General features: G+C 40.1%; 1 protein-coding gene across 4 annotated transcripts in view; it reads right to left on the bottom strand.

Annotated features, from left to right (window-relative positions):
• The window catches only part of gsk3ba (glycogen synthase kinase 3 beta, genome duplicate a), a 71,776-nt gene that overhangs the window by 52,581 nt on the left and 1,777 nt on the right, over positions 1 to 17,418 (bottom strand). For all 4 annotated transcript variants that reach the window (XM_061879163.1, XM_061879166.1, XM_061879165.1 and 1 more), the window contains exon 2: positions 3,418 to 3,611. In XM_061879163.1, coding sequence (XP_061735147.1) covers positions 3,418 to 3,611 — 194 coding nt within the window. The remainder of the gene's footprint in view (positions 1 to 3,417; positions 3,612 to 17,418) is intronic.

Here is a 17,418-nt window from a genome sequence, read left to right as displayed (position 1 = left end):
CTTGAATGAAAGCATGATGCATATAATCACAGCAGTATGATGATTCCTTCTGTCTACATTAAAAAAATTATTCTTCATACTGCATTAATATATGCTACTTTTAAACTTTCATGCAGAAAGGGAAATCACAACAAAGTCAATTGACCAAAACTGTATTTATTAAATACTCTTCACTCTCTCGCGGGTGACTTTTTTAATGAAACAACAAATTAGTAGTGCTGCTACCTTTTGTAGTAACACTTCTGCTGCATACTTTGCAGTATACCATGAATTGATTGAAGTGGACCCTGACTTAAAGAAGTTGAAAAACTTATTCGGGTGTTACTATTTAGTGGTCAATTGTACAGAATATGTACTGTACTGTGCAATCTACTAATAAAAGTTTCAATTAATCAATCAAGCATATTGCTGTTGTCTGCTGAATATCTTCCTGCTTTAAGCCAAACTAACACCAGATGATGGATCCGCTGCTGTTTTTTTGGGGCATTAATTGTTCTACCTACATTTGCCATCAGTTTCGCACCTTCTCTTTCTTGTAATCTCACTCAACTTTCTCCGCTCCACTCTGCTCGCGCCACCTGCCTCAGCTAATGTTAGCCATGCTGCTACCTCTCTGCTCGGCGAGAGCGTATGACGCTACACGCGCCACAGTATGTGACGAATGGGAAGACGGGCTTGTTTTACGTCTCTGTGAGAAGGAGAGACGAGAAGGAGAGAAAAACGCCTGTAGTGTAATGCCCGCAGCTAAAAGCAACTGCGTGAGAATGTATACTCGAATATTACGATATAGTCATTTTCTATATCGCACAGAGACAAACCCGCGATATATCGTTTTTATCGATAAATCACCCAGCCCTAAGTGTTACCTGAATTTACAAGTGCCCTAACCCACGACATATGAGCTGCTTCCTGGCTTCTTTGTTGTGCTTTAGGTTGTGAACGTAAATTTTCATTAGGAGTTGTTTTATTCAAACCTGCCCTTCAACCAGCAGAACGAAGACGGCGAGTGTGAAGGAGAGTGCCAAAAGACTTATTAAATCCACCAAACATGGTAGAAATGTCTATAACAACAGCCAATCAAAGTCAATCGTTTTCCGCTTCACTTCTGGTTACAAAGTACCGCAAACGTTTACAGAATCATAGATATGAACAGAATGACCTTACTTGGACTTATACTTTAAAGGCACAGTTGAGGGCAACAAAATAAATGTCAGCCATGACTTGTAGTTTTCTCAGGCCCTGTGATTATGACCAAAATGTACTATTAAACATGAAAAGTCACATAAAATAACTAAAATGTGGTCATCGTGAGGACAAGGATTGTTTCTCTGGGGAAAATCATGTATAAAGCGACCGTGCACTTTACAAACACTCACTTCATTTAGCCGGACCAGGCTGGGACCAGCACGTTCACTGGCACCCCTGCATTGTAAAAACTCACAATCTCACCAAGTATATATTTGTAAATTTATAGTTAAAACAAAACAAACTTAATACAAGTCACAATCCCCTAATTTGTCAGTGAGTCGTAACTTATTAGGCAATAGATCTTCAGAGGAAAAACACTACTTTTGAGCATCACAGGTTTGTAATAAAACAATACTAGTAAGTATAGCTACAATGTTTTAATTGCTAATTTGAAGATCACTTAAGTTTTTAAAGGTCAAATTAAATCTTATTTTATTTTAGTCCTTTTCAAGAAATCTTACCAAGACTATTTTGACTTGTTTCATTGGCAGATTTTCTGCTTATTACATGCAAAAACAACTTGTATTATTCTTCTTTACTCTTTTTAAGATGGGCTTTTTTCCAGTGCACTGTTACTCCAACCTCAAACGGAGGTGTGCGAAAAAACTACAACACCAATCAGCTCTCGAATAACTTCCACAAGTCAAGTGATAGGTTACATTGCCAATTTGATGAAAGCTTGTTGTCCAAAAGCTATAAAAAGCATGAAAAACAAAGTGCCACTAACTGCTAATGTTAGCCAGTTGGTTATTGCGGCTGATAGGTTACTTTGCCAATTTGATGACTAATTGTTGTTCAAAAGCCATAAAAAGTGTGAAAAACACAGTGCTACTACTGCTAATGTTAGCCAGTTGGCTATTGTGGACACGACCACCGATGCCTAATGCCTGTCATGAAACAGCAACTAAGCCACAGCTGTTACATAAATCTTGTCACCATGATTATTATTAACATACAGAACAGAAGTGAATATGCGATTTTAACACACACTGCAGACTGGTGCAACTTTTTCTTTTAAGAAACAGTTTATGACCAAGTAATGTCGCCCTAGCTGAGGAAAAACAACCCAATCCGTCAAATCAAGTCAAAGTCAGGTACGAGGTTACGTGCACAGCTTTGCACAAGGAAATGGCTACGAAATCAAACCTGACAGACCACGCTGGACTCATGTAGTTTTAGGTTGGAAAACAAACATCTCGCACGCTCAAAGCAGGTAAAAACTAAATTAGAGCCCACAGTTTTGTAAATTGAAATAAGTGAACACTATTTTTTTCCAGGTTGAATATAATTTTGATTCACACCTACAATGCTTTTGAATGAATTATTTATTTGTTCAGTTTCCTATGTTATGTTATTTGAGCTTCTGTTTGTTTCAGATTTAAATCGTATTTTTTTCCCATATATATTTATTTTAGTTTCACATTTTTCTTTTTTTTTTTCTTAGCGCGGAGCGTGTGCGAGGGGTGTGGAATTATAACAGCAAAAAGATGAAGGGCGTCCCTTATCATGTTGCATTCAGTGAACTTAGGAACTGATTCAGTTCAAGCTAATACTTTATATGGGCTACACCATGCGATTGTCGGTGAAAGAAAAGATGCCAGTAAGACATGAAGGCTGTTTTAAACAGCACAGAGGACAAATTGCCAAACTGCAGCAACTAATTATGGTATATAATGCAGTTCAAAAGCCAAGCTTTACATTCCAATTTCTGCTTGAACTGAATTAGTTCCCAAGTTCCCTGAAGACAACGTGATAAGGAATGCTCCTTTTTATTTTATTAAGCTTTCTGTTATCAGTCCGCACCCCATGCATACGCTCCTCGCTAAAAAATGAAAAATTATTCTAAGTGTGAATCTAAATTATATTTAACCAGAAAAAAATGTGTGCACTTAATTTTTTTTTTTTTTTTTTTAAACATCAAAACTTGATATTTATTCATCATTTAATTTGTATTTTCATGTATAAATCCTTGGGCTTTAATTTAGCTCCATAAGTATGCACTCTATGTGGCGATAGCGAAAAGCTTCTTCTTTCGCAGCTTTTTCCAATTGCACTGTTCTTGTGAAAAATGATTCCTGTTCACAGCAACAAATCACCACTTGCAACAAAGACTGAAGGCCACAATTAGAAGTGACTCACTGATTTTCTACAACTGCAATGTTCGCTTACCTTAAACCTCTTGTCCTGCAGCACCTTCTTGATGGCCACCAGCTCTCCGGAGTCACAAAGTTTGGCTTGGTAGACAACGCCGAACGAGCCGTTGCCGATGACCTTAGTGTCCGTGTAGCTCACCTCCTGTGGCCGGTCTGGTCCTTGACCCGGTGTGGCCACAACTGTTGTTACCTTGCTGCCATCTTTATCTCCTGGAGGAGAACAAGGAGAAAGTGAGTCAGAACGCAACATTCAAGTATGTTTCACAGCTAACGCCAATCTATTTGACCCAGCTCTAATCAAAAGACTTTACGTTTGCAGTTTGTGCACCCGATGACTATAGAAGACTGTGAGGTTAATAGAATAGAGGTGTTATTAATTAAATTATTTCAGGACTACTTGGTGTTCATTTAGCTACATCTTTACAAGCTTCAATAATTTTGCTCAAAACGGATTCTCCAAAAAATTTGAAATGGTTGCTATTTTTTAATCAATGAATACTTAAATGCTGAGCTGGATGCCGCAAAGTGGTTGCCTAGAATGCTGATGCTTCCTGCTAAGATACGTGACACAGTTGATGATGATTCAGGAAGACAGGGAGCAGGTTTGGGCTCTCCCAGCACAGAGTTATATCAAAACTGGTCTTTGTAGTAGCAGTGACCCGAGAGATCACTACAACTCAGCCTACATAACTCAGCAGGGCCTTTCCAGGACGCCTCTGCACTTTTTCAAACTGAGAAAAGTCTGTCCGCACGCACACATCCACAGAGGGAATTCTCACTGATGAGGAACATTCAAGTAATCAGAAAAGCAACAGAAAATTTTATTTTTTGGACTAAGTTCGGTTTGAAAAACCGATTAACTGGCTATTAAGATGATTTTTTTTTTGCTAAAAGCTTTCATTCATTTTATCAGAATCACAAACTGAGTCTCTATAGTTCATTCATGATTTTTTAACATTGATGTTCCAAGCAATATCATTTTCAGTGAATGTATAGGATAGGCAAATATAAGCCTTGGCTTCAGCCTATTCCTTTTCCGTTAATTCTTTTTCTTTTTGTGTATGATTTTTAAGATGTATAATCTGTGCTGTTAAATTGATCACACAAAATGGTTGATTATATGACCGAAATAAACTTGTTTCATTCATTCATGTCAAAAGATGATTCCAAGCAGTTAACGTATATCTCTAGCGTGTACACAGTTCCCAAGTAGGAAGACCTATGCGGAAACAATAATCAACACATCCAATGGTCACGGGTTTGAGGCTTGCTTGCGTCATTAGTCTCTTTCACACAGAGATCACATTAGTTTTGTGTGCTTTTTATGCAGAGCCCGGACAAGTTGGAATATACCGCAACTATGTGTGCTTTTAAACAACAACTGCCCAAATTCATTTCAACACAATGAGGAGAGAAAAGCGAGTGTTGAGTGTTGAACTTCATACGTCATCCTTAGAAACAGGCGGCATATCACCTGTTTTCACTTAGTAAGGCGGATATTTAATAGGTTGGCGTTTACTTTTCCATCCATCCCTTTTTTACCGCTTGTCCCCTATCGGGGTCGCGAGGGGGTGCTGGAGCCTATCTCAGCTGCATTCAGGCGGAAGGCAGAGTACACCCTGAACAAGTCACCACCTCATTGCAGGGCCAACACAGATAGACAACATTCACACTCACATTCACACACTAGGGCCAATTTAGTGTTGTGTGCCTTTTATACAGAACTCAGCAAAGTGGGATATAGCCGCAGGTGTGTATGCTTCGCACAGGCAGCAAAACAGGTGCGCGTTGGATGTTGAACTTCATACCTAAGTTGCGGTTGCCTGTTACCACTCCTTAAGGGAAAAAAAACATGATCTGTCATTTGGTAGCATGTGCTTTTTATACAGAACCCAGCAAAGTAGGATATGGACAGAACTGTATGAGATTTCAGGGCTTCACGGTGGCAGAGGGGTTAGTGCGTCTGCCGCACAATACGAAGGTCCTGCAGTCCTGGGTTCAAATCCAGGCTCGGGATCTTTCTGTGTGGAGTTTGCATGTTCTCCCCGTGAATGCGTGGGTTCCCTCCGGGTACTCCGGCTTCCACCCACTTCCAAAGACATGCACCTGGGGATAGGTTGATTGGCAACACTAAATTGGCCCTAGTGTGTTAATGTGAGTGTGAATGTTGTCTGTCTATCTGTGTTGGCCCTGCGATGAGGTGGCGACTTGTCCAGGGTGTACCCGCCTTCCGCCCGATTGTAGCTAAGATAGGCGCTAGCGCCCCCCGCGACCCCGAAAGGGAATAAGCGGTAGAAAATGGATGGATGGATGGATGGATGAGATTTCAAAGAGTAACATGGCCAAAATTGTTTTAAACTCAACCGGACGGGAGAAGTTAATGTTAGACGTTCATAACCTGATTCCAGCACTGTGTAAGAACCCTAAACACAGGCGTTGTCCTGCCTCTGTTTTTCAGCTGTGATACTACCTCTGAATGCGGACTCATTTATTCAGAGCAGCTACAAAAATTGTGTGATAAGTTATTCATAGTTGTTTCAGTGAAGGCTCCCGGAAAATCAATAAACTGGAATCCTGTACCCCTTACCTCTTCTTAAGTAAGGGGTGCTTTTCAGAACAGAAAAAAATGTTTGATGTCCCTCTACAATATACTTGCAAAAACTGTGATCACTTTTTTTTTGGCTGCAATACAAAGTTCAGTGAAGCAATTCTCATCTTATGCAGCACTCTTCCGTTTGTTTAGGGAATCAAAGAGCATAAGGGGCTTGTTTTTTTCCCCATCGCTTGCGTACCAGGAACAAGGTTGGAAAGAAAGAAAAGGATGAGTACTGCAAGCACTAGTGTAACTTTGAAATGCTAAACAAGTCGCTCATTGTGCTTAGCCAGCTGCCTTACTACCCCAAAAACCCAAACCCCTGTGGGTGTGTCAACGTATGGCGCATGTGTGCACGTTTGGCTGAATGCTAAAAGAGTGCTCTCTCCAGGAACATAACAGCTGCCGGGGATCAGTTACCACCTCCATGTATTTGTGTGTAGCAGAAGGTAAGCATTGATAGACAACGTGGAGGTGAAATGCTCATACACAACTACAGTCCGAAGTACAAAACAATACATTTCACAGTGGATAATGTTCCTTTTTACACGTGTGTAAAGAATGTTCAAAAATCAGACTTATGAGTCCAAGATGTCTCTCATTACAGCTTTAAAAAAAATAATAATAATAATGTAAATTTTACACTTGTAAAAGACACCAACAGTGTTAATGTTATGAAACAATTTTAATGTGGAACTGAATTCTTCTTGATTTCCAATGGGGGAAGAAAAAAAAAAACAGAGCCAAACCAGCATCCTGTAACATAATAATTTCAACATACACTGTATATATTTCATTCTTTAACGTCACATTCAACATGAGACAAAGAAGTTACAAAATAAAAACAACTGCTGAGCACAACTTTAATTTTATCAACTGTTTCAATCAGCTATTTTCCTTAGTTTTCAATGCTAATGCATTGATAATTGTTGTATGAATCTTGTTGAGTGTTAAGGGTGAACTGGAGCCTATTCAGGCTAGAGGTAGGGTACATCCTGGACTGACCAGTCAATCACAGGGTACACACAGACAACAACCTTGTATATTTTAGAGTCCGAGCTTAGAATTAATACCCTCTTTGGATACTAGTAGATATTCCATAATTCTCTGAGAAAAAAATCACAATTGAACTAGATACAAGAACTTGGCAAAATCATTACATCATAGAAAATTGGTTTTCAATATGTGAGATATCATTACAGGCACAGTAGCAGCTTTATAAAAATCAAGAAAAACATATTTTTGAAAACCTAAAAAGCTAACTTCACTTATTTTAAAGGCAAAATGAATGGATTTTTAGCTACTACGGTGAGCGAGTAAACAAATGTTCATTAGTGTCTTTGTTACGAAAGTTTATTTTTTATACTGAATTCATGTAACAAAATTTGTTGCGTTTGAATTTTGGGAACTACATTTTTTTACATCATGGTATGCAGACAATTTCATGAAAAATAATGTGTTAGCAACATGTGTTTAAAAATTCAGTGTATAAAAAGTCAGTGTACAAAAATTCAGTGCTGAAAAATTCTGCGTAGAAAAATTTGCTGCTTCAAAAAGCAACACAGCATCTATTTTCTACCGCTTGTCCATCACAAAGTCACGGGGGTTGCTGGAGTCTATCCCAGCTGCATTCGGGAGGAAGGCAGGGTACTCACTTCTGGTAAGTTAGGACTTAATCGGTCCTGTCTCAGAACCATCAATGAGGTGTGAAGTTTGAAGTCATGGGACGCAGGTCTTGCAAAACAGCATAAAAAAAGCAGTTAACTGGGCTACCTGAGCATAATATAACATCATTAACATTTCAATGTGGCCCGCTAAATTTTTTTCCACTTAATTTTTATACACTGAATTTTAAAAACACATATTTTTTTAAACACAATCATTTTTTATGTAAAAAAATCTACAAAATTCAAATGCAAAAAAATCAGTTACATACATTTAGTGTCCAAAAAATTAATACGCATTAACCTCCAGAGAAGTGTGTGGAGAGCAGAAAACTCCACAAAATATGCTCCTTTATTATAGTCTCAGAGCGGGGGTTCACTTTGTCATAGAACACAGAAGCAATCTAGCCTATTATCTCCATTTCCACCATGACAGACTCATTCTCTGTAATGTAAATGACAGATGGTTGCACTAAGTGCATCATGTATTGACAGTTGGGGGATCAGACGAATCAATGTCCTCGTGTTGCAGGGTTTGCTTTTCAGCATGTGCATGCAGTTGACCCAATGAACAATACAAACAGCCAAATTATTGAGGTGACTGTCGATGAATATTACACACAAACAAATCTTCCCTGGGTGTGCTATTAACATCCGCAGGCATCAATTTGGATGCGCATTACTAAAGATGTTCTGAAACATACACAATATGTAATGTTATTTTATAATACATAGTTCCAAAAAGTTCGAAATGGTGCAACATTTACAATTTCAAAAAACATGACTTGCAAATAGCACAAAAACATGGCAGTAAAACAGTCAAAGAATCACACTATCAAACTCACAGTCTAGAGATATATACAGTTTGGACACTTTCTTCCTAAAAAACATGTAGAGATAGTCTTACTGCTCCAATAACAACATTGATAAATCAATACATCCATCCATTCAATTATAGAACATACTTTCCCTACCATGTTGAAAACAGCCACCATCATCCCAATCCATAAAGCAGGAAATAAACAAGATATCAACAACTACAGACCAATTAGCCTTCTCCCCGTTATATCCAAAGAAATAGAAAAAGTGGTCGTTGAACAACTCACAGAACATCTGGACGATGAAGACCATCCCATGCACTGCGAGTTTCGGGCAAATCACTCAACCGAAACTGCATGTTGCATTCTACTAAAAACAATAAAACAAAACCTTGACAATGAAAGTGTAGTTGCAGCAATATTCTTAGACCTCTGCAAGGCATTCGATACAGTCAGTCACCCCACGTTACCTACAAAATTAACAACGTTTAAACTGTTGACAGATACTCTGGCCTGGATTATGTCATACCTATCTGGTCAGATCCAACGTGTTTGTATTGACAACACAACATCCAGTTTCACTGCTACCGATATTGGCCTGCCACAAGGCTCTAACATGTACCACAGATTTTCTTGTTTCATTAAGAGTTGACTTACCAACATTATTATCATTGAAAATGTACGGTAAAATTCTAGAAAATGCATGTAGTCAGAAAACGTTTTTTTCATTTGGCAACTATCTTTTAGCCACGCCCCATAGGGTAATATACTTCCAGTGTCGTGACCACTGTTTACAATCCGTCACGTCAGAAATATATCTTCTAGCTGGCTTTTAATAAATATACTGTAGGAGTACAACTGGTTCCGAACTCATAGTGTTCGGATTGTAATAATCCAAATATGATTATCTCAGCATTACGGACAAACGTCAATGTTTTGGCTCGTTAAGGGAACGGCTGCAACAACAAGTAAACTAGCTAGATCTGTGTTTTTCAACCACTGTGTAGCGGCACACTAGGGCGCCGTGACATACTGTCTGGCGTGCCGTGTGAGATTATGTACTTCCACCTAAATGGGTTAAATATATTTTTCAAAAAAACAATAATTATAATCCGCAAAAATGTGCTGTTGTTGAGTGTCTGTGCTGTCGGGATCTCGGCAGGGAAACCATGTAATTATCTTCCATATCAGTAGGTGGCAGCCGGTAGCTAATTGCCTTGTAGATGTCGGGAACTTGTTTGTTGTCGTGATCACAATATGAAGACAACAGCAGGAGGCAGTGTGCAGGTAAAAAGGTGTCCAAGGCTTAAACCAAAAATAAACAAAATGTAATTGCCCCTAAGAAAAGGCATCGAAGCTTAGGGAAGGCTATGCAGAACGAAACTAAAACTGAACTAGCTACAAAGTAAACAAAAACAGAATGCTGGACGACAGCAAAGACTTACTGTGGAGCAAAGACGGCGTCCACAATCCAAGACTTCTATTACACCTTTACTTATTATTATAAACAAGTAACACAATTTGACCTTAAAATATGTTCAAATGTCACTCAAAACCGTGCCTGTACACTTTCATGATGGCAACCACTGGAACAGATCAGATGTAATACCCATGGTAAAAAAAACATTATATAACCCTGTGTCAAACCCAAGGCCCAGTCCACAATTTTTCATGTGCCTGCGAAAGCCTGGAAATAATGTGTGTCAATAAAGCACTGAACATATCTATTATTTAAATTTTGACAGAAATAATTAAATGTACTGCATACAATTGCACTGTATGTATTTTAAACGGTACTAAAATAATATCTGATCATGCAAAATAGTTACACATTCCAAAAAACTTTTGTTAAAATAAAAATAAATACGTAAATATCTCTTTGGCACCATGACTTATGATGAGCAAAGCAAGTTATCAATGAATTTGTAGGTGAAAAAACAATAATCATGTTATACACTCAAATTACATATTCACAGTTACACTTGGCCCTCTGAAAGCAGCTATTAAAGTGATGTGGCCCTCAATGAAATCAAGTTTGACACGCCTAAGTCGCATGATGAGGTTCCACTGTATGGTTTCTTGTATTCCACATACGTGACCAGAGTATGCTTTTTAATAATTCGCTATTATTTGCATTGATTTATTTTGAAGCATTACTACAACATATTCAACAAATTTGCCAACCATCCATTCCATCTACACCAGTGGTCTCCAACTCAATTTACCTGGGGGCCACTGGACGCAGAGTCTGGGTGAGGCTGGGTCGCAAGAAAAGATTTCTTTAAAAAAATGTGGCATACTCCTCAGCATGTCTAGTTGTATAATGACTTTCAAAATTGTATTCCTTATGCACCGCAACTTTCTCTGTGCAAATAAGAAACGTCAGGATGCCCCTGTGCTCAACAAAGAAATATTGCATCTCCCACTTTTCCTGGAATAGTCTTTGCACATCACTAACCCTTCTCTTCACTGCAGGCTTTGAACAAGACATGTTTGGGGTTGCGGAATATATTTGTATTTAGTCGACTCACGGAACAAAATGTTATTTCAGGAATGTGTGTCGTTCCGCTTTTCCTCCCTACAGCAACATGGCGGTCGTCGGATAATAAAAGTACCTGGATAGTGAGCGCAAAAAAGTGACGGCTCCCGAAGTGTCATCCGGGCGTCATATAAAAATATATGTTGTGTTCATCGTGTGAGGCAATGCACATTAAACAAAAAAACAAAAAAAAATGGTTTGAATTGGTTCAGGTTATGGGGGACTGTTATTACTGACGGACAGGTGTTGCGGTGTGACTGCAGCCAGACACCAGGCATGTAAGAAAACCCTCGTTTCCATGGCAACGTCTCTGTCGCTTTCACTCATTTACCGCTTTTTCACTAACGCAGGGGTAGGCAACCCAGAACGTTGAAAGAGCCATTTTGGACCCAAATAACACAACGCTGTCAAGCGCCATTCATATAAAACTTGCGGGCCACACAAACAATAAAATTTCATATTAAGGTGGGGGCCGCAAAATAACGTCTCTGAGACCTGTGATCTACACCAACCTTGTTCAAGACCTGATCTTTTTTATTTCTCGTTTAAGAAATGTAAATGAGTTATACTTGTATAGCGCTTTTCTACCTTCACGGTACTCAAAGCGCTTTGACACCAATTCCACATTCACACAGTGATGGTGGGTGCTGCCATACAAGGCCCTAAACCACTACCCATCAGGAGCAAAGGTGAAATGTCTTGCTCAAGGACACAATGGACGTGACGAGGTAGGTAGAGAAGGTGTTTTTATTTTTTTTTTATTTTGGCGGGGGGCCTTTTCTTAAAAGAAAACCTATTCACATGGAACTGACTGCTAATTCAACTAAAATACTCCTCTGCAGTACGTAGAGTGAGTCGAACTATTGACAAGCACCAGATTTGCCATTGTACTGTAGAATGTTTACTGACAGCAATATCTGATTCAGGGTAATGATTGGGTTTAAATTGCTAGGGCGGTGGTTCTTAACCTTGCTGGAGGTACGCGCATTCACCGAACCCTTCTTTAATGAAAAATAAAATGTTTTTTTTCCAATTCAAGACAAAGTTATATGTTTTTGGTAACACTTTAGTATGGAGAACATATTCTAAGTAACAAAGACTTAATTTAGAATTATTTGGTCAAGGTTAGAGGGTTAGGATTATAATAAGGCCATACCGAATAAGGCATTAATTAGTACTTAGTGACTAGTTAAGAGAATATGTTACTAATTTGCATGTTAATAAGCAACTAATTAATGGTGAATACGTTCCCCATACTAAAGTGTTACCATGTTTTTTTTACTGGTACACAAAATGAACCATGCATGAACGTCACCTTTTTCAAACAACAAAACCAAGACAGTGCATAAACTCAAAACAAATTACACACCTGCAAATCAGTCAGATGTTGCCGTATCCGTAATACGCCGATAGAAAGAAGTTTGTATTTACACGAAGAGTCGGGTGTGTTTTGACCTCCACCGAACCCCTGAGGACGACTCACCGAACCCCTAGGGTTTGATCGAACCCAGGTTAAGAACCACTGTGCTGGGGCATCTTACCCTTCGCCTGTGTGTGTGCGTGTATGCGTATGTGGAGACCCAGCCTCTGGCCTCACCCCACTCGCATCATCCTAGTCAGCACTGATGCCCAATCAACATTCCTCAACTGCCTTTCTGTCACATTTCTGCTGGCGCAATGCTGCAAGATGCTATTTAATAATTAGCTTACATTAATAAATAAAGTTTGTATATAAGCAAATAATGATTCATGTTAAAAATACACACAGCTGACGTCCGTGCAGCATTAGGAATGCCATGCCTTAAAGGCCTACTGAAACCCACTACTACCGAGCACGCAGTCTGATAGTTTATATATCAATGATGAAATATTAACATTGCAACACATGCCAATACGGCCGGTTTAGTTTACTAAAATACAATTTTAAATTTCAAGCAGAGTTTCTTGTTGAAAACGTCGCGGAATGATGACACGCGCGCGTGACGTCCCGGGTAGCAGGGGACATATTAGCGCAGCACCATTTGCGGCTAAAAGTCGTCTCTTTTCATCGCGCAATTAAACAGTATTCTGGACATCTGTGTTGCTGAATCTTTTGCAATTTGTTCAATTAATAATGGGGAAGTCAAATTAGAAAGATGGAGGTGGGAAGCTTTAGCCTTTAGCCACACAAACACGGTGTTTCCTTGCTTAAAATTCCCGGAGGTGAAGCTTTACTATGGATCAGAGCGGTCAAGCGAACATGGTTCCCGACCACTTGTCAACCGGCAGGTTTCGGTGAGAAAATTGTGGTAAAAGACGCCTCTTACCGGAGATCAGCGGAGCCAGCGCCCTCCTGCAGCTGCCGTGACTTCTCTCAGAGAGTCTGGCGTCAAAACACCTGTGGCCACACCCCTCCAACTTTAAGGTACTATTTAATCTCACTAAAACACTAGCAACACAATAGGCAGATAAGGGATTTCCCAGAATTATCCTAGTAAATGTGTCTAAAAACATCTGAATCGCTCCCACTGCCGTCGCCTTTTTTTTTTTTTCTCTAAGCCTTCACTCTAAATTTCCTCATCCACAAATCTTTCATCCTTGCTCAAATTAATGGGGAAATTGTCCCTTTCGTGGTCCGAATAGCTCTAGTTGCTGCTGGCTATGATTGTAAACAATGTGAGGATGTGAGAAGCTCTACAACCAGTGACGTCACACCACATTGTCTGCTACTTCCGGTACCAGCAAGGCTTTTTTATTAACGACCTAAAGTTGCAAACTTTATCGTCGATGTTCTCTACTAAATCCTTTCAGCAAAAATATGGCAATATCGCGGAATGATCAAGTATGACACATAGAATGGACCTGCTATCCCCGTTTGAATAAGAAAATCTCATTTCAGTAGGCCTTTAATATAAATTTCATGAATGTCATAAATGTGAGGTTCAGCCAAAATATGAGATTGTAAGTGCATGAGCTTCTTACTGGCCTTAACGCCTCTGTGAGTGGATGAAACTGACTAGATGACAGTGAAGTGAAGTATATTTATATAGAGCTTTTTCTTTAGTGACTCAAAGCGCTTTACATTAGGGCTGGGCGATATATTGATATATACGATATATCGCGGGTTTGTCTCTGTGCGATATAGGAAATGACTATATCGTAATATTGGAGTATACGTACTCCAATATTCAGGCTCTCTTCGCTCTTTCCTGTGTCTCCTTCTCGCAGACAAGCAGGCGCACATTCTTACATCCGTCATAAATGGGTTGTACTTGTATAGCGCTTTTCTACCTTCAAGGTACTCAAAGCGCTTTGACACTACTTCCACATTTACCCATTCACACACACATTCACACACTGATGGAGGGAGCTGCCATGCAAGGCGCCAACCAGCACCCATCAGGAGCAAGGGTGAAGTGTCTTGCTCAGGACACAACGGACGTGACGAGGTTGGTACTAGGTGGGATTTGAACCCGGGACCCTCGGGTTGCGCACGGCCACTCTCCCACTGCGCCACGCCGTCCCTTAAACTGTCACGTCAAACACACGCCCTTGCAGGGCAGAGAGGTAGCGGCGTGGCTAACGTTAGCTGCTAACGTAGCCGTACGAGAGAAAGATGGTGCGGATCTGGTAACAAATGAAGGAAGACTTAATTCCCAATAAAAACAGCAGGGTGTTCATCGTCTGGCGTTGGTTCGGCTTCAAGTGGGAATATGTCGAACAGACAACCGTAATTTGTCAAGTGTGGGGGGAAAAACGTCGCTGAAAAAAGTAGCATTACTGCTAAATGTAGCATCATTTGTAAAGTCACTCGTTAGAGAATGAAGAGAATTTCATAACCTTAGTAACATACCACATAATGAAGGACTAATACTATTTGATTTCCTACTATGCAGCTCATTTTTATTTGACACTTAAAATGTCTGACAATCTTGCAATTTATGTTTTGGAAATGACTTGAATGTTTGTGCAATTGTTTAATAACTTTAATAAATACACTTTCGGTCAATTGACTTAGTTGTGATTTCCCTCTCTGCATGAAAGTTTAAAGGCCTACCGAAATGAGATTTTCTTATTTAAACGGGGATAGCAGGTCCATTCTATGTGTCATACTTGATCATTTCGCGATATTGGCATATTTTTGCTGAAAGGATTTAGTAGAGAACATCCACAATAAAGTTTGCAACTTTCGGTGCTAACAGAAAAGCCCTGCCTTTAATGGAAGTCGCTGAAGATGACGTCACAAGGGTGAGGGCTCCTCACGTCCTCACATTGTTTCTAATGGGAGCCTCCAGCAGCAAGAGCTATTCAGACCGAAAAAACGACAATTTCCCCATTATTTTAACGAGGATGAAAGATTTGTGTTTGAGGATATTGATAGCGACGGACTAGAAAAAAAAAAAGAAAACGCGATTGCATTGGGACGGATTCAGATGTTTTTAGACACATTTACTAGGATAATTCTGGGAAATCCCTTATCTTTCTATTGTGTTGCTAGTGTTTTAGTGAGTTTAACAGTACCTGACAGCCGGAGGTGTGTTTCCACGGGTGTGTTGACGCCAGTGTCTCAGGGAAATCGACGGCAGCTGCATGGAAGGCACAAGCTCAGCTGATCTCTGGTAAGAAGCAACTTTTTACCACAATTTTCTCACCGAAACCTGCTGGTTGACATTCGGTCGGGATCCATGTTCGCTTGACTGCTGTGATCCATAGTAAAGTTTCATCTCCGGGAAATTTAAACAAGGAATCACCGTGTGTTTGTGTGGCTAAAGGCTAGAGCTTCCCAACACCATCTTTCTACTTTGACTTCTCCAATATTAATTGAACAAGTTGCAAAAGATTCAGCAACACAAATGTCCAAAATACTGTGTAATTATGCCGTTAAAGCAGACGACTTTTAGCTGTGTGTGTGCGCGCAGCGCTCATATTTCCTAACAGCCCGTGACGTCACGCGTACACGTCATCATTACGCAACGTTTTCAAGACGAAACCCCCGGGAAATTTCAAATTGCAATTTAGTAAACTAAACCGGCCGTATTGGCATGTGTTGCAATGTTAATATTTCATCGTTGATATATAAACTATCAGACTGCGTGGTGGGTAGTAGTGGGTTTCTGTAGGTCTTTAATAACTTTAATAAATACACTTTTGGTCAATTGACTTAGTTGTGATTTTCCTCTCTGCATGAAAGTTTAAAAGTAGCATATATTAATGCAGTATGAAGAACAATGTTTTAATGTAGACACTATAGAATCATCATACTGCTGTGATTGTATGTATCAAGTGTTCATTCAAGGCCAAGGCAAAATATAATACATATATCGTATATCGCGATATGGCCTAAAACTATCGCGATATTAGAAAAAGGCAATATCGCCCAGCCCTAGTTTACATAGTGAAACCCAATATCTAATGTTTACATATAAACCAGTGCGGGTGGCAGTGGGAGCAGGTGGGTAAAGTGTCTTGCCCAAAGACACAACGGCAGTGACTAGGATGGCGGAAGCTGGGATCGAACCAGCAACCCTCAAGTTGCTGGCACGGCCACTCTACCAACCGAGATATACCGCCCTAGTAGATACCGTATTTCCTTCAATTGCTGCAGGGCATATGGTATGCTCCTGCCTTGAATTACTGTCGGGTCAAACTCGCTTCCCAAAATAATTAGCGCATGCTTAGTATTACCGCCTGGTCAAACTCGTGATGTCACGAGTGACACCTCCCCTGTCATCATTTTCAAAATGGAGGAGGTTGATTTCAATACCGGTAATTTGAAATCGCATAAAGGGAAGAAGATTTAGAGCTATTTAGTAGGATTTAAGGTCCAAGCTTACATCACACTCAAATTTTTGCTGCATACCTTTGGTAAGTGCCGGAGTGAGAAGAGGTTTTAAAATAATTAGCGCATGCTTACTTTTATCACATGCCTTTGGTAAGCGCAAGAGTGTGAAGAGGTTTTAAATTAATTAGCGCCCCGGTGGCAATTCAAGGAAATACGGTAAACCAGTGTGGGTGGCACTGGGAGGAGGTGGGTAAAGTGTCTTGCCCAAGGACACAACGGCAGTGACTAGGATGGCGGAAGCGGGGATCGAACCTGCAACCCTCAAGTTGCTGGCACGGCAACCGAACTATACCGCCGTAGTAGATACCGTATTTTCTTGAATTGCCGCAGGGCATATGGTATGCGCCTGCCTTGAATTACTGTCGGGTCAAACTCGCTTCCCAAAATAATTAGCGCATGCTTAGTATTACCGCCTGGTCAAACCCGTGACTACACGAGTGACACCTCCCCTGTCATCATTTTCAAAATGGATGAGGCTGATTTCAATACCGTCCATCCATTTTCTACTGCTTATTCCCTTTTGGGGTCGCGGGGGGCGCTGGCGCCTATCTCAGCTACAATCGGGCGGAAGGCGGGGTATAC

The sequence above is a fragment of the Nerophis ophidion genome, linkage group LG19 (assembly GCF_033978795.1).
Source record: "Nerophis ophidion isolate RoL-2023_Sa linkage group LG19, RoL_Noph_v1.0, whole genome shotgun sequence".
Classification (NCBI taxonomy): domain Eukaryota; kingdom Metazoa; phylum Chordata; class Actinopteri; order Syngnathiformes; family Syngnathidae; genus Nerophis; species Nerophis ophidion.
This window is presented reverse-complemented; position numbering and strand designations above follow the sequence as displayed.